Source organism: Octodon degus, unplaced genomic scaffold (genome assembly GCF_000260255.1).
Source record: "Octodon degus isolate 3935 unplaced genomic scaffold, OctDeg1.0 scaffold00009, whole genome shotgun sequence".
NCBI lineage: Eukaryota > Metazoa > Chordata > Mammalia > Rodentia > Octodontidae > Octodon > Octodon degus.
The window spans coordinates 16,813,863-16,835,988 of NW_004524585.1; the positions used below are offsets into that span (position 1 = coordinate 16,813,863).

General features: G+C 37.4%; 1 protein-coding gene across 1 annotated transcript in view; it reads left to right on the forward strand.

The window, feature by feature from the left end:
* Positions 1–22,126, forward strand: part of Fbxl17 (F-box and leucine rich repeat protein 17) — a 616,731-nt gene that overhangs the window by 570,966 nt on the left and 23,639 nt on the right. The window contains exon 9 of the mRNA XM_004625466.2: positions 18,417–18,559. Within this exon, the coding sequence (XP_004625523.1) occupies positions 18,417–18,559 (143 nt within the window). The remainder of the gene's footprint in view (positions 1–18,416; positions 18,560–22,126) is intronic.

The window sequence follows — 22,126 nt, forward strand, 5'->3', positions numbered from 1 at the left end:
TAATGCTTATCTCTGATGCCACATTTTCCTGATTTTTACTCTTTATTTCTCTTTTGCTTTTTAACAAATAAAATATGTAATGCATATACATATAAAGAGACTAATGTATTTCATTCAACCCTAGAGCAAGGAATTTTTAATCAATGTCCAAAAGGAAGGAAAATTATTACAGACCATAGATTCCCTTCCCAGAACTCATTTTATTTGAATTCTGACCCAGGCTGGGTTTAAATTAGAGATACAGTAGCCCCTCGCTATTTCACAATTCGACTTCCACAGATTCACTGTTTGGTGGGTTTTCCCCTTCTCTCTCTCCCTCCCTCATCTCCCTACCTCTTTCCCTTTGTCCCTCTTTCTTGCTTTCTTCCTTCTTTCTTTCTTTCTTTCTTCCTTTCTTTTTCAGACTTTTATGTAATCCAGGCTGGTCTCAAACACAGAAATCCTCCTGTGTCAGCCTCCCAAGTAGTGGGACTACAGACTCACACTATTATTAAAGAAAAAAAAAAAAATATATATATATATATATATATATATATATATATATATAGAGAGAGAGAGAGAGAGAGAGAGAGAGAGAGAGAGAGAGAGAGAGAAGAAGGAGGAGGAGGAGGAATACAGGCATGCTTAGCTATGGGTGATTTTTTTTTTTTTCTGTATTGTAGGGAAGGGTCTACAGGGTGTTTAGGGTCTCACTACTAGATCCCACACATAGTGTTTCTCCAGTTTACAGCCTCCCAAGAGCTGGGATTACAAGCGTGCACCACCACACCCAGTCTCAATTGCTGTCTCAGCAAGCCCCAGGGGCAGGGCCAGCATGGCAGGCCCATGGCTTGAACCCCTGGCCCCTGCGCCTGCTTACCCTGGCACTTTAATCTGCTGAGCTATTTGGCCAGCCCTCTACAGGTGATTTTTAACCAAAAAAAAGTATGTATGTAAAAGAGACAGGTACAATTAAGAACTATATAAATAAATGCAGCAAATACAAACTCCAAATAAAAAGTGAGAAATGAAGTCTGGTTATAATTTATCCTATAACCAGGTCAGCACTAAGAACAGTTACTTATATGAACATAGAGATATAAGTATCTTCTATTTAGTTATTCTCCCTGCCACACTGAAAGTATGGACAAGAACTTTCTTTTTACTCATCTCTTTATCCTATTATTTTAATTGCAATAATCATACAATAACTATTATTCAAATCAGTCTGAAGTTCAAAAATCCTCTACATATTTTGTTATTTCACACTATTATTGACTGTCTTTAAATTAGTACTATTTAAACAAGGGAAAATATCTTGGGGACCGCTTCTGTTGGCATACCATGAGCATCCCCAGCCAGGAGAGCACATCCAGCAGTTCTTCAGTGAGAGCTGTGACTCTCCAGTAGTGTACTGAGTCCTGAGAAGGTGGGAATGTCCGTGGAGCATCCACTTTCACATCCCAAAGCTGTAAGGATCTCCACGAGACAGGGCAGATGGATGATCCTCCGCCTGTCTGCCACGTTCCCTTCACAGGCAGGAGACTGCCAGGAGTGAAAGGGCGAGAGAAAAGTGCCAGGATTGAACGCAAAATGACCCACACAGTTCTGTTACTAAGTAACATGTAACTTCATGAACGTAGAACACTGAGAATAAAAGCATATCAAGATGAAGAAAATAACAGATTTGTAGGAAGGATGCTGCACACTAAGATCTCTAAATAGTGGCTGTGGACCACTGCAGCTCGTAATCACCCTCTCGTGGTTCATACAGATGACTGCTCCCAGGCAAGCGAAGAAGAAGACATCCGAAGGCATAAACGGAGTCGTGTAGAGTAACTCACCTACCATTTTGTTCGGTGGCATCGTTTGCAGAGGTGTGAAAGTGAGGATGGAGATGAGGCCAGACCTACATATTTTAAACAAAGGGTTTTGAATTCATAAAAACAGACTGTGGGGTTCTAAAAAGCAAATTGCTGCAGAATAATGAAGACATATCTTAATAAAAGTGTACATGCCAGGAAATAACAGAAGAAAGATAGGGTTTGCAGACATTAAAAGCAAGACACTTGTGAGGGAAAAGAAATCAGGTTAGATTCATTCTTTCCACAGCAGAACTGAGATATCTGTGTATAAGGCTATGAAGATAAAAATAACTGTAACTCCAAAATTGAGTATTTAGACATGTGACTCCTTGACCATAAGTGTAACAGTGTTTATCAAGAATATGAAAACTTAGGAAATATCTTTAAAAAAAGAAAAGAAAGAAAGAAAGAAAGAAAGAAAAAGAAATATCTGATGAGTAATTCTTAGAAAAATTTCTTTAAAAGATCTCATCTGGCTGTCCAAAAGATTAATCAACATAAAACCTCAACAACAGCAGCAGGGCTGCCTGGAATGACTTAAGGATCTGAAGCCCCTTCATCCTGGGAGAAGTTCCCTCAAGAGACTGTTTCGTCTCCCAGGATGGATGGGCTTCAGATTCTTAAGTCGTTCCAGGCCAGACTGAGATACATACGCATGAGAATGGTTAGTTAGGCTTGAGACACGTGCCTATCCCTAGTTAGCCTGGGGGAGGCAGGGAACTTGGGATGGCAGTCCCCAAACTGCTTTGCAGGGAAAGGAAAATTGAACATTTGTTACCAGAAGGTGGGAATGGATGCCAGGCAGATAAAAACTACCAGTGTCCCTCATTTTCACCTCACTTTAAACTTGTAATAAAGTAAGCTGCTTTCTCACTCAGTATGCCACTAGAGGAATTAGCTGATTTATTTTTTTATCAGATCTGTTCCTTCATTCCTTTCAAAGTAATTACAGGCTTCTTCTTTCCTATCTCATGACACTGATTATTAGCTAAAGCTAATTCATCAGCTGGATATAGGTGAAACACCTTTAGCTATCTTTCAGGAAAAGCTTAGTAAATTATTTGTCATTCTCCAGCTCAAGAAATGTTCTCTCTGTTAAGTAAAAGTTTATTAGATACCGTGAGAGGTCTTTGAGTTCAGCCATTTTCTGTTCCAGATATAATTAGAAAGCTAGACAAATTATATCAACTCCTAGGGAAAAAACCCACACACATAGTCTTTAATAAATCCAATTTACTCTATTTGCTTGGCATTAACAACTGTTAATGTTATGTCTAAATTCCCTTCCTTGTTGAAAAGAACTATATCACTACAGCCAGTACATACAAATGGGTAGTTAATTACTCAGCATGGAGGCCTGTGTGATTCATCACTTCAGTGTGAAAATGAATGTTGCCAGTTGTCAGCATTTTCCAAACTAATAGTGTGGTAGGGTTTATGTCCTAGTCAATGGTGGCAGTGCTCCAGAGAGAAAATACTACCTGGGTATTAAGAATTCATTAGGCAGATCAGTGTATAGTCCTTCATCAGTAATTGCTAACCTGGCTATGTAAGGTCATTTGGTGATATTAACAAAAAAGAGAGAAGAGAAGAGGAGACACATCTTTACCCAAACCACTGAATCAGAATGTCCTGGTTTGGGTCAGAGATAGATTTGTAATTTTGCAGACATGAAATTTATATAATTTAATCTTTCTTGAAGAAAAGGAGTACCAATATGTATTAATTTTACAGATTATAGAAGAGTCTATTACCATGTGAACACATTTCTAGGACCTGAGCAGTTATGATATAAAGTCCTAGGTAAATAACTAATACTAGTGCTCAACCTTCATTATCTTCAGGGTAAATATGTGGGTTAGAGCCTAGAGATAAAGACTTGTTTATATGCCTGCATTATGGCGTGTATCCAGATGTACCTCTAAAGCACTTATAGGTGGGGCTATTTGGAGGTGGCCAGATCCAGGGTGTGTTAATATGGATTAAGGGTGTAGGATGACTAATTTAGTTCACCTATCCACTTAGCATAGTTCTGAGTGTGGATAAAAGGGCAGCACCTCTGCGTTGCTCCCATGCACTGGTGGCACCAGCCTTTGGACTTGTAGTCTGCATGGAATGAAAGAGAAAGGCAGGCTCACTGTTCGCTGTCCTTTGCCTGCCCTCTGTGCCCCTGTCCCATGCTGGCCTGCCTTGGAGCCAGCCAACTATGGACTGAATCCTCTACACACCGTGAGCTAAAATGAACCTTTCCTCTTTCAGATTGTGCTGCTGCTTTGTTTCAGCAACAAGAAAGTAACTAAGACATTCTGCGCATGTTATGTACATGCTTTAAGCTCCCCGGTGAGAAGGTCCAGAGCTGGGACTCCTCTAGGGGGCGTCTGCACTACTCAGTCTCTTCAGCTCGGCTTCCCTCCTCTCCTTTTCTTCCTTGCTTCCTACTGTGCACTTCCTCTGTCCATGTCCCTTTCCTCCTCACGAGCACAGAGGCACACAGGCACGCACAAGCACACACCCTCATTTTAACACTTAAGCCCTAGTGATGATACCCACCAGCCTCATTGTTGGATTGGGGTTTGAAATAATTGCTGGACTTTCTGAGAAATAGACGGTATTAACCCACCAACTAATAGTGGATGGGGTTGTTAATAGAATAATAAAGCAGAAGCAACATAGAAATTTTGTGTTCTCTATAATCTAGTTCTATGATAAACCATACAAATTCAAATTTAAATGCTTTAAATTTCATGTTTGTATTTCTTTCATTCTGCTCATGGGCAAAAATTATTGCCTCTACCTAAGCTAATCCGTATTCCAGATAACAGCTCTGAATTACAGCTACTCTAGTTACAGTTAGAAATAATTGAGTTATTATTTCTGTGCTTAGTTTTACTTTGTAAATAACTTTATGCTTTTTCTCAAGCTATTTCACATGGTTTGAAGTGCTGAATATTGGTACAAGTAAATGTGTCTGCCTTAAGGAGCACTGTAGAAATGTTATATTCTTGGTTATACTTTGATAAAAATTAAGTGATCACCTGGTCACACCTTCTTAAAAACTGCTTTTTACTTTGTGGGAAAAGAATGCCTCGTATTGAAAAATTTATGTTTTGCCAGTAATCTCTCCAAACATACTGGCAGTCATTATGACTGACATACTGAAGCTACTCAAAAAGTATTTTTTAGCATAAAAGAATGACTGTGACTCTACAGACAATAAATAAGACCCCTTCCTGAATTTCCTCTAGGTACTTATAATTGGGATATCTAAAATTTACATATTAAATGAGCATAGCATATTGTTTATGTGTTATACACTGGTGACACAAAGATAAGCAAGCGTGGTCTTTGCCCCTCTCAGTGAAGTTTACATCCAGTGAAGAAACTAGTATACTCCTTCTGATAAAAGGACAGTAGGATGCACAAGAACACGAACAGCAACAGGTAGGGCCCCACATAAGGCTTTTTTTGGGCTTCGGGAATAGTTTAGCTGCACAGCACCTGCCTGGCAAGTGCAGGGGGCTGAGTTTGAGTCCCAGTAATTTCTTTTAAATCTAAGTGATAGGAAAATACTTATTTCTTTTCACATTCCTGATACCTCTCCTTTGCTCATTCCACATCCAATTCATCAGAAATGCTGTTGTTTCTGTCTTTCAACTCTATTCACAAGTCAGTCTGTTCTCTCCCTCCCTGTTGTGGTGTTCTAGACCTATCCACTACCACTTCTGGGTTTGACAGTTACAGTGTCCTTACTTGTCTCCCCGCTTCTTTACTTGTCCCCTTACATTCTACTCTCCAGAGCCTTTAGCGTTTCTTTGAAAATTTAAGTTAGATATGTCACACCTCTGCCCCAAAATTTCCAGTGGAATCCTAGATTACATTCAAAGCCAAAACTGTTAAATTGGCCTAAAGGATGATTTTTCCACCCTCTTTTTCGTTAACTCCCCAGTTTCATCGTAAGTTCAATTCTACTTGTGCAACAAGTAAGCATTCCTCATGACCTTGGTGCTAGAGCTGTCCAGGTAAAATACCTTCACTTAGACACCTGCTTCTTCAGGTTTGTCTTCAAATATGCCTTATTTGTGAAGCATTCCCTGGCCACCCTAATTAAAATTCTCTTTTTCTCCAGCATTATTGCCATCTGACAAATTATACGTTGTGCTTACTTCTTTGTACCTAGAATATAAGCTCTGCAGCAGTAGGCAGAACTGGACCTCTTTGGGCTTAGCTCTGAAGACATTACATGGTACACAGAAGATAATCAGTATTTGTTGAAAAAGAAAAATGAAGAATGTATTCACTGCACTATTATCCCCACAGGCTCTTCCCACTCCCTCTGATTCTCTTTGCTCCTACATCAAGGTATTTTTATGAAGTCTATTGATCACCTTGACAACATGTATGTTTTCACCTACTTCTGTGTCTAGGTCATGGTCACTGAAATCACATCCTACTCTGCTGCACATGGGGTCAGATAAGCTTTTCTGTCTAACATCAACTTGAAATTGATGTTCTATATTTAGAGTGGTCTTCCACAATTAGCCTAGACAAGGCAGGGATATGACAAACACATGGTTGTATTTTCCCATATCTATAAACTAACATATTTAAACCCAAAAATCACATCTTATAAAGCAGTGAAACCTAATACAATGTCAGGATTTTGAAAAGGATGCACAGTTCTTTAGTAAGTAATATATGTATTTATGCAGGCTAAAATGAAAAAGAATCATTGAACCAGGGATTTCAGCTTTTCTGCTAATGTTAAAGTGGTGAAACTTTCTTCTTCCTCATCTTGAATTCTAATAAGAGGATTGTCAGTAGAATTCAACATCCTCCTCAAAGAGGAATGCAACCACCAATGCAGTCACCACTCAAAACCAGAGCAATGGGCTGGGGATATAGCTCAATGGCTTAAGTGCCTGCCTGACAAGGGCAAGGTCCCCAGTTTGATCCCCAGTACTGGAAAAAAAAGAAAAAGAAAGAAAGAAAGAAGTAAAAAGGAAAAACCAGAGCAATGAATCAGTTGCTGGTAAATGCAGGTTAGTTCTAAATACACCACTTGTTTATTACAGTTTTGGAGGTCACTATATGGAAATATGTTTTTACATACCCAATCAGATTTGTATCTTTCTTTTTGTAAAATAAAAAATAAATAGGAAAGGATTAGGGTGAAAAGTACTTATCCTTGTTCTGATGCATTAAATGACCTTTTAAAAAGAACAGTTCTGCACTTGAGCTTTTTTTTTTTTTTAACCAAATTGTTTATCTCAAAGGATGAAAATCAGATGCAGCCTATAAATAATGCTTGCATTTCCGTTTCAGGGTGTAAAGGGCAGGAGAGACTCTTCCCAGAAAGGTCAAGGGCCACAAGCAGCTTGCTCCCTTTGTGAATCAGACAATACTTCTGTGTTGCTGTTCTGAACTCAGTAAGCAGAGTTATGTAAAATGAATAGACCAACATACAGCATCTTGAAAATTCTAGCACACTTCAAAGTTTTCAGTCTTTAACATTACCCATCATTGTTGGGTAATCATTTGCATTATATGTATTTTCCACTTGATTTTCAGAGTTCCTTACATAAACCATACTCCACAGTCTTGGAAATTTTCAAATAACAGGATTTGAAAAGTTTGCTACACTTTTCTTCTTTTCCTCAATTTTGTTTTCCTGTTTTAAATTTAATGTCTCTCAGGATACAGTGTTTATTTTATTGGTATTTTCCTTTAAATGGTATGCTTCTGATTTCACAGTAGTAGCGAGAAGACTCCTAGAATGAATAACCACATTCTGTAATGTAGCGGGTGCACATCAGCGCACAGATGCCAGCGACATTCCCCTGTACTAGTAACCAGGCCCCTGAGAAAGGAGCTAAGGAGAAACACCATGCACGGCAGCGCCAAGAAAATGCAGGCACTGGGAATGAGCCTAGCGACGGAAGTGGAAGTCCTCTAAAACAAAAACTACAGTGCTCTGAAAAAAGACATTGGGGAGGACATCAGAAAATGGAAAGATGATCCCTATTCCCAGATAAATGGAATCAGTATAATCAAAAGGGCCATACTTCCAAAATTTATATACAGATTTAACATGATCCTGATGAAAATTACAAATGCATTCTTCACAGAAATGAAAAAGTAGGGCCTGAGGAGATAGCTCAGTAGAATAAGCACTTGCCTGGCAAGTGCAGGGTCCTGAGTTCAATCAGCAGTACCACAAAAAAAAAAAAAAAAAAAAAAAAAAAAAAAAAAAAAAAAAAAAAGAAAGAAAAAAAAGAAATGAAAAAAAAAAATCCTATAATTTATAAGGAACCGGAAGAGACATACACTAGCAAAAGCAATCCTGTAAAATAAAAAAAAGAAAAACCAGGAGGCATCACAATCTGGCATTGGAAGTTATGTTACAAGGCTATTGTGATTAAAACCAGCAGGGTACTGCAACAAAAACAGTGGTGAGGATCAGCAGAGCAGGATGGAGAATGCAGAAACCACCCCAAGTACATTCAATGGCGTGATCTCTGCCCAAGAGGCAAAAATTAGACCCTGGAAGAATGAGCGCCTTTTTAATAGATGGTGTAGGGACAACTGGCTAACTGCATGTGGAAGATCGAATGTAGGACCCTATCTGATACCACACACTAAACTAAAATCAACATGTGTCAAAGAACTAGGTGCTGAACCAGAAACACAGAAAGGTTTTCTGTGTTTCTTTTGAAAGAAGGAGGGCATATATGCAGGTTAATTTGGATAATTGTACTGCTGATCTCTGCTGGTCATTTCAAAGAAGCAGGTAATGCTTACAATTTTTTTGTTTTTATTTATTTTTAATTTCTTATAATTTTTGATTTTTTGTTTTGTTTTTGACCAATTTTACACATTTATATCTGGTAACCTAAACCTAAATTTGAAGATAACATCATGCAATACAGCAACCATTGTTGATTTGATTTTCTATTACTTTGTTTAGTGAAATTTTGTATTGTTTCTAATCCTTTTTTTTCTATTTTGTATTCTTTTTTTCATAATTTTATTGATAAACAAATAGCAATGAGACAGTTTCAAATCAAATCGCTAGGACAGTTTCAATAATTAACACACTGCATACATTCTTCTTAGTGGTAAATCACTGTACAAGATGTGGACTTGAGATCCTATTTACAAACACCATTAGAACAAATCATTCTATTCAAGAGTCGGGACGGGGGCACAAACCAACGACCTCGCGGTATAGAGCCTGGCGGGGAAACCGCTGCACTAGGTCACCGCCCTCCTATTTTGTATTCTTAAAAAAAAAAAATGTTTTAAAAGAACAGAAACATTTATCCTGTTAGAAGACAAGATAAGTAAAACTTTTGAAGGCATAGGCATGGGCAAGGACTTTCTGAACAAACATCCAGTTGTACAGGAAATAATTGAGTCCACAAATAGGATCACATAAAATTTAGATGTTCTGTACAGCAGAAGCACCTAACAGAATGAAAGACAACCAAAGGATGGGGAAGGTTTGCTAGCAGTTCCTCAGAGAAAAACCTCATTTTTAAAGTGCAACTGTAAGTCAGAAAAAATAGACCTCTCCAAAATAAAAGTCTTAGTCAAAAAAGCCAAGAGCAACAGATACAAATGAAGGAGTACAAGTAGTATATAAGTACATGAAGAAATGCTCAACATCTCAGGTCATTACAGAAATGCAGATTAAAACAACACTGAGATTCTGTCTTACTCCAGAAAGAATAGCCGCTGTCAATAGATCAAATAATAACAAATGCTGGAGAGTCTGCAGGAGTAAAGGAACTATTTTCTACTGTTGGTGAGAATATAAACTAGGAAAACCACTATGGAAATCAATATGGAGATTCCTCAAAAAACTAAAACCAAAATTCCACTTAACCCAGCTATTCCCTCCTAGATATCTTCCCCCCGAAAAGTTAGACTGGCCCAGAACCCTAGGCATGCCCTGTTGGACCCGGAAACTGATGCTGGCTCCAGAAACCACAGGTGTAGTGGTGCAGGCCTCTAATCCCAGCCCTCCAGGAGATTGACACAGGAGGATTGCTGTGAGTTCAAGATCAGCCTAGGGGCTTCAGAAATGGGCACAAGGCCAGCCCTAACTGCATAGCAAGAACCTGCACCCCCAAACTCATGTTTATAGCTGAAGAATTTCTAATAGCTAAATCTTGAAAGAGGCCCATATCTTCATCAATAAATGAATGAATAAAGAAAATGTATTTCTACACAATAGAGTATTACTCTACCATTAGGAAAGATATGCTTGAATCATTTGTAGGAAAATTAACATATGAGACCATATGTTAATCAGACATGCAAGCTTATATATCGTACAATTTCTCTTATTTGAGAAACCCAGAATAACAATACAGGGCAAAATAAAAAATAACAGAAGGTAGGGAGACAGATTGTTCCCAAAGGGGAAGGGCATCGAGAGATGGAGAGGGGATGAAAGGGATAAGAAATGAATGAAAGGAATTGAGATGTGTGTTTTCTATAAATTTTACCAAAACATCTGAAATTTTTTTTTAATTCCTTCCTGTAAAGAAATTTGTTAGCCCCTTCAATTGTGGAAAGAAAAACTAAAGTAGAAGCAGAAAACAGATTTTAAAATATTGAATTATAAAGAAGTAACTACTATGTAGAGGCCAAATTGTTTTAAAGTACATACAAGCCATTTAGTCTTTAAAAGAGAGCTCTTCTGTTTTTAGTTGATTGACTTTGCCAGAGTTGTAGGTTATTGTGTTTCTGTGGTCCTCAGCCCTCAGCAGCACATCAGAACCCCAGAAGCTTTTAATAGCTTTTTCTGAATCAAAATCTCCAGGGGTGGGACTGGGGCATCTGTACTTGGATGGGGAGCCTTGTGGGTCTCCTGCACAGACAGGGTGAGCTGTAGTCCCTGTGGGCTGCAGGGAGCCTTCCCAGGAATGTGAACACAACAAATGTCTCTGAAAGTGTCATTTCTTTGTTTTTAAAGCTTCTGTGACTTCTACAAAGAAGAGCACTTTTCATACTTATCTCTTTGTAACTATGCCAAGGAATTTCTTTGCAAATGGCTTTCATCCAAGTATTACATAAAAGATGTTAGTCCTACTGTTAAATTTTAACCCTAATTCTTTCAAGCACCAGGGCATTTCTTCTGATTGTTTTACATATACTGAGATCCAAAGCAGAAGAGAGAACTGGAAAGAACAAAATAGCACATGCAGGTCACTTGTTAATGCACTTGTATGACTAATCTTCCTCCTACGAAGGAAAAAAATGTATTTTTAGCCCTAACATTTATGTATCAGATCTTTCATTGGGCAAATAAAACCATTTTCACTTTAAAAATTTTAGTTCTCTACTTAGTCCACTTACCTTATCTATTATTAGTCTATTCATTGATTTTTTAACTCTATTTTGAAATAATTTTGAAACTGTAGAAAAGTTAACAAAAATAGTAGAGTTCATATACAGTTTACCCAGTTACAGCTAATGTTAACAAAGTATATAACTATAATGCAATTAGAAAAGCCAGGGAATTAACATTGAAACAGTAAGGTTAACTAAGCTACAAATTTATGTAAATTTCACTAGTTCTGCTATAACTTCTTTATCTGTTGCAGGGTTCAATCCAGGAATCTACCTTGTATTTTGTTGTCTTATTGACTTAGTCTCCTTCAATTTGCAGCAAGTTGCTCCTTCTTCCTCTTTTTTTTTTTTTTTTTTTTTTAATTCCATGGAAGTTTTTGATGAGTAATGAGGAATTAGTTTGTAGAATTTTCTCGTTTTGGTTTTCTTTAATGTTATGAGTAGACTGAGTTTATTTTGGCAGGTATACTGCAGAAATGATTAAGGGTTACATGACATTTGTATGTGTTACTAACTGGTGATATTGACCCCAATCATTTGGCTAAGGTGGTATCTGCTGGGTTTGGTTGTAAGGTTGTAATCTTGCCTTTGCAATTGGTAAAGATCTTTGGCATTACCCCATTCCTCCTCCAATTTCCACCAGTGACTTTTAGGATTCATTATGAGTCTTACCTATAGCAGTTGTTACTGAAAACTTCCCCAGATGTCATTTTTATATTTCATTCAGCAATTTAAGGGGCTGGGGAGACGGTTCAGTGGAATAAGCACTTCCTTGGCAAGTGCAAGGGCCTGAGTTCAATCCCTGGTTCCACCAAAAAAAAAAAAAAAAACTATTTGAAGTACTCTGTAAGGAAGAGCTTGTCTCTCTTTGCCCATTTTTAACCTATGCCTCTATTTAATTATATCAACATGAACTTGTGAATTATTTTATTTCATAAAAATAATGTCATCCAATTCAGTCATTATTTATTGTGCTGTTCAGGTTGTTCCAGCTTTGATCATTGGCAGTTTCTTCTGATTGAATCTTGAATCTTTCTGACAGTTGTCTCAGTAACAAGAGAAACTCTTCTGTTGTTGCTAGGACAAACACCGGACACTCAAAATGAAGGAAGGAAAGGTTTATTTAGCTCACAGTTACTAGAGGTTTCCTTCCATACTCAGATGGCTTCACAGCAGAGGGCAGCCTTTCTTGGTGGTAGCAAAGAGCAGAGAGCCAAGGAAGCACCCTCAGCTCAGGCAGCTAGCTAGCCTCTTACCTTAACATTGTTATGCAAATTACCTGCCCCAGGGCATGTGCAGCACCCACACCCACAAAAATCAATCAAACTCCAGAAGCCACCCCTTGAACTGCATGAGGCTTTGGCTGGAGGCCAGATAACTAGACACCATAACAACAATCTAGCCATTCTTTTTAAAACACCTGTATTTTTTAACATCATAAGTAAGATATTTCAAACTTACCGTGTTTTCTCTGACCCTGTCCCGGAATCAACCAGGTTTCCAAAAAGCCCTAAGTTCTTTTATTGGGGAAAACCACTTAGAAACTAAGATCTGAGTGCTATTGGGACAACATTGCTTCTGATCCTGCTCAGGAAAACGAGATGGGAACTGTATGTATGTGTACTAAGCCAGACATGCAATCTACCATATTTAATCTTTTACTTCCATGTCTCTATGTGTGCATATGTACAGTGAAAATTGTGAGTTCATAAAAGAACTCAATTCTACTTCAATACCTGAAGGCCCACTAAGGCATAGTATTCCTTTTCTTGTATTTCTTTCTCTAACATTTGAAAGACTGTCATAGTTTACACATAGCTACTGAAATGCTAACTCATACCCCTATAGAAATAGATTTGCTACTAGAGTACAGTATTTGCTTATGGCTCTTTTGTTTTGTTTCTTACAATGTTAAGTTTTTCAAAACTATGTTATGAAATTATGTGGAAAAAATTGTTTTCCATGGCAATTTAAATAATTGTTGGTTCCATATCTTTCAGTGCACATTTTCAATACAGTTGAGTTCATTTGTTCCTGTGCTGACTTCTCTTTGGGTCCCCTCACATTTGTGTTTAGGGAAATATGTCAACATAATCATGGTTCAGAACCTCAACATTAAAAGAGGTATTTTAGGAAGCATCTTTTCCTCCTCAGCCTCTCCAGCCTCACTTTGTGGGGTACCATCTTTAACTTTAAGCCAAGCCTTATAGTTAAACAATCTTCTGTAGTTTCTTTTATCTTTTCCATATTACTTTTGTACAAATGAACAAATTCATATTTATTTTGTTATATTCCTTTCTATCTTATATGAAGGGTGGTACAACACCATATAAACTCTTTTATACTTTCTTTTTCTTTTCCCCTTAATAATTTGGAAGAAATCATTCCAAGAAGTTTTTGCTGCTCTCCTTTTTTCATTTTTTACAGTTTTATAAATGTATTATATTGTGTGGGTATAGCATAGCTTATTCAACTACTTTCTTTTGTATGGGCATTTAGTTAGTTTCTGTTACTTTGCAGTACAGTAGGTAGTCTACTATGTAAACTTGGATTTATGTAACTCTAATTATAAGAGTTATATTTTCAAGGTAGATCCTACAGGCTGTAGCCTCAAGTTCAGTTCCAATCATGCTATTAAGTGGATGTCTGAGATCAGTATGACATTTAACTTTTCTGGGTCTCAGCTTTTTCACCTGCACAGTGTGGATGTTAACTACATTATGCTTAAGAGATGTTAGTTCTTGGTTAAAATTAAGTATACATGTGAATCTTTCAGCCACCTTGTCACCTGTATGCTTACAGAAATGCCTACTAGCAGCTTAGTGTATAGCCTTCATCAGCACATGTTACTGAACTATAGTTCCTAATTTTTGTAAGGTTTTTTTTTTTGTTTTTGTTTTTGTTTTGTATTTTAGGGAAGGGTCTACAGGGTGTTCAGGGTCTCACTACTGGATCGAACTCCTAGTGATCCACCTGTTTACACCCTCCCAAGAGCTGGGATTATAGGCACGTGCTGCCACACCCAGTCTCAATCGCCATCTCGGTGCACCCCGGGGGGCGGAGCCGGCATGGCAGGACTGGAGATGGAACCCCTGACTCCTGTGCCTGCTCATAGGCACTTTAATCCACGGAGCTATTTGACTGGCCCTTGAATTTAACTTTATTACTTGCACTTAGCCAATAAAAAAACAGTGAAATTCCTTTGGAATTAAGGATTAGTCTTGTATAATTAATTTATCCTTTATCCAGACTCAATAAATAAACCATTGTAATGTGTAATGAAGATGGTAATCATATATTATATCTGCAACCTTATCATCCAGGTACAGACTGCGACTTCAAAATCATCAACAGAAAATAGATAGTTCAAGAACTCTAGCAGTGACATAATGACTAAGGAGCTATATAATGATCTCATCTTCCTAGAACTTTTTATTTTTCAAAACTGTTTCAATTTCATACTAACTATATGAAATTGAATTTTAATTTCATACTACCTGCGTCACTAGGAAGGAGGTTGGAAAAAAAATAAATAAATTGTAACATTTACTTAGTGAAAAGTCCCTTACGTGCGTTATCTTACTCAAACCTCAAACTAACCTCCCTTAAGCATAGTGTATAGTTAACATCCCCACTGTGCAGATGAAAAAGCTGAGGTCCAGGGAAGTTAAATGTCAGACATCTACTTAATAGCACGATTGGAACTGAACTTGTGGCTACAGCCTGCTGTAATTTTCATAGGCCAGCTCATGAATAACAATGAAAAATAATCTCCCAAAGTGTTAAGTATTGAGAGAAAGGTAAATTAGTATTTTGTATATATTTTGTAAACAAAAGATTTTATTGGTCCTCTGTTATAGTGTAAATTCTTGGCTACTTCTCGCCTGTACTTTTACTTTTCAAATAGTGATACAAAAAATACATTCTGAACCTGGCAACCTCCACAGCAACTCTGGAAGCCGTATGGCACAGTAAGCACTGGCCCTGCAGCCAGTGAGTTTCAGTTTCCTTACTGATCCTGCCACTTTGATTTCAACCTTTTTGAGCTCTTTAACTTCTGCTTTCTTCTCTCTGAAGTGGACATTGTTCTATAGGGCCATTGGAAGTGTTAGAAATAATTATATCTAGCATATCTGTGCTCACCCCCCACAAATCCTAATGTTATTTTTCTCTCCTATAGTGGTTAGTCCAATTCCTTCTCAACATTTTTCACAACTGAAAATTATATTTACTTTTATGTTTGTTTCTGTCTGTTCTAGTAGAATATAAGCTTTATGACATTAAGATCTGCTTATGTTTGTCATTCTATATCCCTTTTGCCTACCCCAGTATCTTTAGCCATTGAATAAATATTTCTAGAATGAATCATGTAAGATTCGGTTTTACTTCAGTCCCATAGAATGACCTGCAGTTTCTGTGTCTTTTGTATCTGTCTGCATTTACAATTGCTATTTCCAGGGCCCATTATACTTGCCCTTGCTGCTTCACTTTTCTGGAGAGTTCTAGCTCACTGTTGAAGAACTAGCCTGGCTGTTCTGTAAGGGCCTTCTTGGCGACATTCCTCCCTATTGAATTAGAGGCTATAATCGTTGGTACATTCAATTAATATTTTTCAGAAGCTACTCTGTATCAAACATGTGCAGGGTTCTGGGCACAAGAACAGAAGCTGTCATTTTAATATGAGAAATAGGCCATAAAAATATACAAATGAGTAATAACATCCTTAATTGTAGTAAATGACAGGATGAGATGCTGGCCTTTGATTTGCAATCTAAAAGGTAGAAAGAAATTATAAAAAGGAAGAGATGCAGGATCAGTGCTGTGTTGTGACTGTTTACTGACTAGCCTTTTTTCTATCCAACTCTACCTTGTACTCCTCACCCACCTCCACTTAGCTGGGTGCTACTCGGCATTCCCAGTAGACACAGAGGCTGTCATGTCACACCACAGTTCCAGCTGGGAATCACTGGGTGTCTGGCCCCAAGTTTCTGATGTAGTATTTCAGATGTGCAGCCTGGGCTGAGAACCGCCTCCCAATTTAAAATCTACTCCCATGCTTGCTGTATTGTGACAAGGAATTTACTCAATCTTCCTATGACTCCATTTCCTGATCTTTAGAGTAGAAATTTTAAACTTCATCAAGCTATTGTGGGCATTAAATAAGATAACATTCTGGAAATTCTTAGCCCAACACCCGATACATGGAAAATAGTCAATAGATTGTTATCAGAAATAGTTTAGAGCTCATGAGGTTTTTACTGAATACTTGAATGAGTTAAGGAATAATAGTTTAGTTCTACTTTAATAAAGAGAAGTAGGTCAAAACAAAAACTGAATACCCTGATTCATCTTCAGTTGTTTTGTTTATTCTGTATTTTAATTTGGACAAGAAAATGCCACGCACCCATAATTTTAACATCCAGACCTTGGTACTATTGGCCTTTTATTTGCTTATAGAATAGACTTTGAAAGTTTTGCATATCATTTGACTCACCTGCTTATGGATAGTTCAGCACTTTCATGTTCCAGTCTTAAACCTCAATAAAAACTGAACACAGTCTACCAACACTGCATTCTCCTGAAATGTCCATTTGATCATCTTTTAAAACTGTATTCAGGGTTTGAATGCTATTTACTGAAAGAGATTTATATTTTCCCTACTTCATTAAGCATAGGAGATCTTTAAGATACCATAAGCAGTAAAAGTTATGACAGTGTTAGGTGGCTCAACAATTTTCTTAGGCCAGAGACACCTATGGGATTAACCTGGGATATTGTTTCTATTGCATGCAAATATTATTTAGTATTTTTCAGTAACCATTAATAGTTGGCAAATTGTACCATGCTCATCCCCACTTAGAAAACTTTAAATGTCAAAACAGCATGTGCAAAGATGAAATTATTAGCAATCTTATGGCATGAGGAACATAAAAAATAAATTATCTTACTGTATTTTTATTGGAAAACTCCAGGATCATAGTTTTTTTATAAAAAATTAAATATCTGACTGCTTGGCAGTACTTTGATACTGGAATGAGTAGATGTGAGTTTTCTAGTAAAAAAAAAAAAACTTTTGAGGTAATTAGCAAGGAGATTTTGGCAAATGATCTTTTCTATGAGTCATTTTTATTTAATGTAAGTAAATCTCAATCTTGTCAATACACTAGAAAATATTGTTCACCTTTAATGTTAAAGAAATGAACTTATGCAATGTTAAAATAAAGAAATAAATAGCAAACTTTTTTATTTCTCTTTTAATACTTGTAGCATTATTCCCAGGGGTTTTGTTTGCATACAAATGCACCATAAACATACTCTTGCTAGAGGTATTGAAATCTGTTTTTATGCTTCGTAAATATAGAAATATGCACACCTATCAAATGGGAAATCCATGGAAAAGCATTACATGCACTGATTGGTCACTCTGATGGGGAGGATTTGGAAGCTCTTGCATGGATCAGTAGTGTACATCAGAGATTATAGGAGAAGTGCCTGCACTTTAGCACTTTAGTAGTGGTGTAGTGCTAAACAGCCAGGAACACTGGGCATATTGCCGTAGTACTCACATGGCAGACTTCATTTTAGTTTAATAGAAAGAAGATTTCCGATATGGTAAGGAAATTTACCCTAACAAATGAATTCCCTTTCCTGCACTGTAGCATGGCACCAATTAAATCCAACTATATGCATAATATACCCTTAATTCCTAACAGCCAAAATGAAAAATGTTATATACTTTTACATTTACAAGTCATAAACAGATGGAAAAAGTTATGCTAATTGGTTAAGAAATTCAGTATAACACACCTCAAAATGGTGTTTACATGAGTTTTTCTTTTAAAATATTAAAATTACTTTGAATAAAATTTAGTCCGTACTTAGGGTTTTTGTAATGCTACATCTGTAATTCATTTTAATTTATTCCTCTTGCAAATATGGATGTTTTAAAGTATAAGTAACCTTATAATAAGTAAAACTGATAAGTGCTTGTTTTAAATAAAAGAGAAATTATGGAATGATTATTCAGTTTGTAAAAGGGTTTGTCATACAACAGTCCTTCCTAAAGCATTTCAAATTTAATTTAGTTCATAAAACACTCATTTACACACAGCATTTCAGGGACAAATTTAGTGAGGAAATGAGAGATATCTTCCTAATAAAATAGATACCTTACATTGTTAACATTCGTGCTCTTTTTCTGTCTTCTCCTTGCAGCACTGATAGCCATTGGGCGATACAGCATGACAATAGAGACTGTAGATGTCGGATGGTGTAAAGAAATCACTGACCAGGGAGCTACCTTGATTGCACAAAGCAGCAAGTCTCTGCGATACTTGGGGCTGATGAGATGTGATAAAGTAAGCATTGTTCTTTCCGTATCAGTCTTCTCACACAGTGCTCAATATAACATTCCCTTTCCCTGAATCACTCTCTCTCTCCCTCTTCTTTTTCCTCTCTCTCCCTCCCACCTTCACTCTCTCTTGCTATCTATATCCAGACCTGTATTTATCTCTAGATAGACAGATAGATAGATAGATAGATAGATAGATAGATAGATATGCCTGGTTTGCTAATCTAAGATTATTTTTCACTTCTCTGTTTAATAACTAATTCTGTGCTTAAGCAGAATGAAAAGGCAAATATATACACAGTCAACTTAGATTTTGGAGGCCTAGGTATAAGTCCATGGACCAAAGTTAAAAAGGTTGCATGGCAAACTGCAATTTGCAAGATCAAATAGTAAAATTCTATTCAGGATTTCAAATTTCCTACATTAAGGTGGAGAGAACAAAACTATTTTTTTCCATAAGTGGGTAATTTTGGTGTTCAGCACCTATGTGCTCTCAATATTTGGAGGCCAGGAAAAGGCTGTTGATGCAGGTGTGTGGGAATTTGTCTCTCTCCATGTGTCAGATGCCACTCCTATTGTATAACAATTCTTGTGATCCTGGGTGTTCCACTGAAAGTCTGAGAGGCAGGCCAGGGATGTGAGCATAAGTTTAGAAAATGGTGTTTCATTTGAAGAATAGGAAGAAAGACAGTAAAACCTATATTGAATACCAGGCACTAGACAGTTGTTTTCCATTTTGTGAATTCCATGTTTTCCCTATGACAAGTTTAATTAATAGTCATTTGTATTGTGAAAGTAAGAATATGGAGGCTTAAAAATAATCAGCACTCACTGAAAGCAGCATAGCCAAGACCTAAGAAGTCTTTCTAGTACAACTCTGGGTCAGTCTCCAGCCACATGACTGCTTCCTTGTAAAGGCACCACCTCAGATGCTGGCTAGGAAACTGTTGGCATCTTATATCAATTTGCACATGTGTACTACTTTTACAGTAGTGACTTAGGAACAAATCTAGTTTTAAAAAAAATGTGAAATTAAACACACATGCCTCTCAAAGTACATTTGTTTTCTGAATTTAGCAAATTTGGGGGCAAATAGATAAATGGCCCAAATCCCTTGTGTACTTTGTCCTTTTTCTTTTTTTTTTTTTTTTTTTTTTTTTTTTTTTTTTTTTTTTTTTTTTTTTTTTTGTTGTTGTTGTTGTTTTGTTTTTTGAATGTATTTGGTTGTTTTGGGGTCTCACTACATAACCCAGACTCATAGTGATCCTCCTGCTTTCAGCTTCCCCAACGCTGGAATTACAGGCATGCACCACCACGCCTGGACTCTGGCCAAGTGAGCAAGCCCAAGAGCAGGGCTGACGCAGCATGTGGTGCTGGGCATTGAACCATGGTCCCTGCGCTTACATAAGCAGGCATGTTAGTCGGCCGAGCTATCTAGCCAGCCCTCTCATTTTTGTTAATGGACCAAAGTCTATGTGTTTTCCAGATGTTTTTCCTTTTTTTTTTTTCCCCTTTGGTACCAGGAATCAAACTCTAGAACTTGCTCTTGCCAGGCAAGTGCTGTGCCACTGAGCTATATCCCAGGTCCCTCCAAATGCTTTTAAATCCCAACTTATTATTGTAGGCCTTTGTCATATAATTATGTTTTAGACATTGTATGAATTATTGTTGGCCCAGCCTGGAAAGCAACTTACTTTATAACTTAGCAACAGCACTGATACTCAGGGATTGTAAGTCACATTCATATTTCACTGCTAAATAACCTAAAGTTGATACCTACCCTGTCACTTTAAAATGACATGTTAAAACATGTTAAAGGAAGGTCAGCCAAATAGCTCAGCGGATTAGAGTGCCTGCCTAGGAATACTCAGGGGTTTGATCCCTGGCCTGCCTGCAGGGCCAGCCCCACCCCCGGGGTGAACTGAGATACGGATTGAGACTGGGCTTGGTGGCATGTACCTGTGATCCCAGCTCTTTGGGAGGCTGAACACAGGTGGATCACTATCAGTCCAATCTGTAGTGAGACCCTGTAGACCCTTACTAAAAAGTACAAAAAACGAAACATGTTAAAGTCTACATTAGGCATAGTGCTCTAAAACCACAAAACAATTACAGGCAGAGCTCCTCACCTCTGTGCAGGAAGAAGTGCTACATCAGTGCTAGGCAGCCAAGGGCACCAGAAGGTGTGCATGCAAACATTGTATGTCCCCTGCCCTCTCAGAAACCACCCTACTTTTAGCCTATGCTCTTTGGATTTGTTAAGATTAGCCCCTACTTTAGAGATGAACTGGAGAAGTTCTATGCTCTGTTAATATAGAACACTATTCTAGACATAATTTTGACCCAAATTTTGCTGATTTCAAGTTAAGGAATTCAGATCCCTGTTCATGCAAGATCCCTGTTACTCCAACATGAGATACAGAGACTATTCCATTTAGTGCTATACCAGAAGATGACAGGCCCAGCCTTGCTGCCTGAGCTTCAAGTGTGCTCAGAGCCAAATGTGCGAGGTTCCATGAGGACAGAAGACCTTTCCAAACCACACACAAAGTGCAAGCACAGCTTCAGACAAAAATGCCTGCTTATTGGTTTGGTTGGATGGAAACTAGGCCCAAGTAGTTATTCAAATTTCAAATATTACATATGCCATCCATCTCCAGATTTTAAATGATTACTATATTTGAATGGAGAGGAAAAGAGGTTGGTAGTGTGGTTATTTTCTCTGAAACAAGAGTTTGGGTTCAAAAGCTAGGTTGTGTACTTACTATTTGTGTCATATTGGGCAACACTCATTTCATTTGTGAAATATAGAAACTGTCCTGCGAAATTGTGAGCATTAAGTGAGTTAACATATACAAAGCACTTAGAGTAATGCTCAGCATGTGTAAAATGTACTGCTTATTGATTATTCTTGTCATTAATGTCACTAACCTTTTTTCTGATATTTGAATTTCCAAAAGAAAAAAAATGTGTTTCCCACTATCCCATTTTAAAGGAAAAGTGAAAATAGTGGAAACATTTAGAAAAGATGACTTCCTAATTTTCTCTCATCAAAATTCTAAATTAAGTTTATTATTTCTCAACAAGGAGATCAATAATTACACCTTCTGCACACTTTACTAAGGATTACTAATGCCTCCAGCAAACATAACATATTCAAATAATGTTACTATCTACCCAGGCACAACGATGAGGAAAGATTTGCAGTACTAAAAATTGGCAAGTTGAAGAAAAGACTATTTAAGTAGGAAAAGAGAAAGAAAATCAACTCAGAAAATACAATAGTACAAGGAACAGAAAAACTAGAATTAGGATATAGAGAGGCTCCACTGTCTCCATCTGTGATGATCTATGCTGAAAAGGCCTTATGAACAAAATAAGTGTGGCCTACCTGAACCTTAGCCAGATCTTCTAACGAGATCTGGTTAACAAAACTCATTAGTTTGCGTTCTCTCCCCCTTTCTGCATAACACTGAAGCCAGTGGAGAGTGAAAACCTCAACAGCCACATAGTTAACCCCTGGTCAAGAATATTGTCATTTGACACATACTCATAAGTGAAATAAACCAGACAC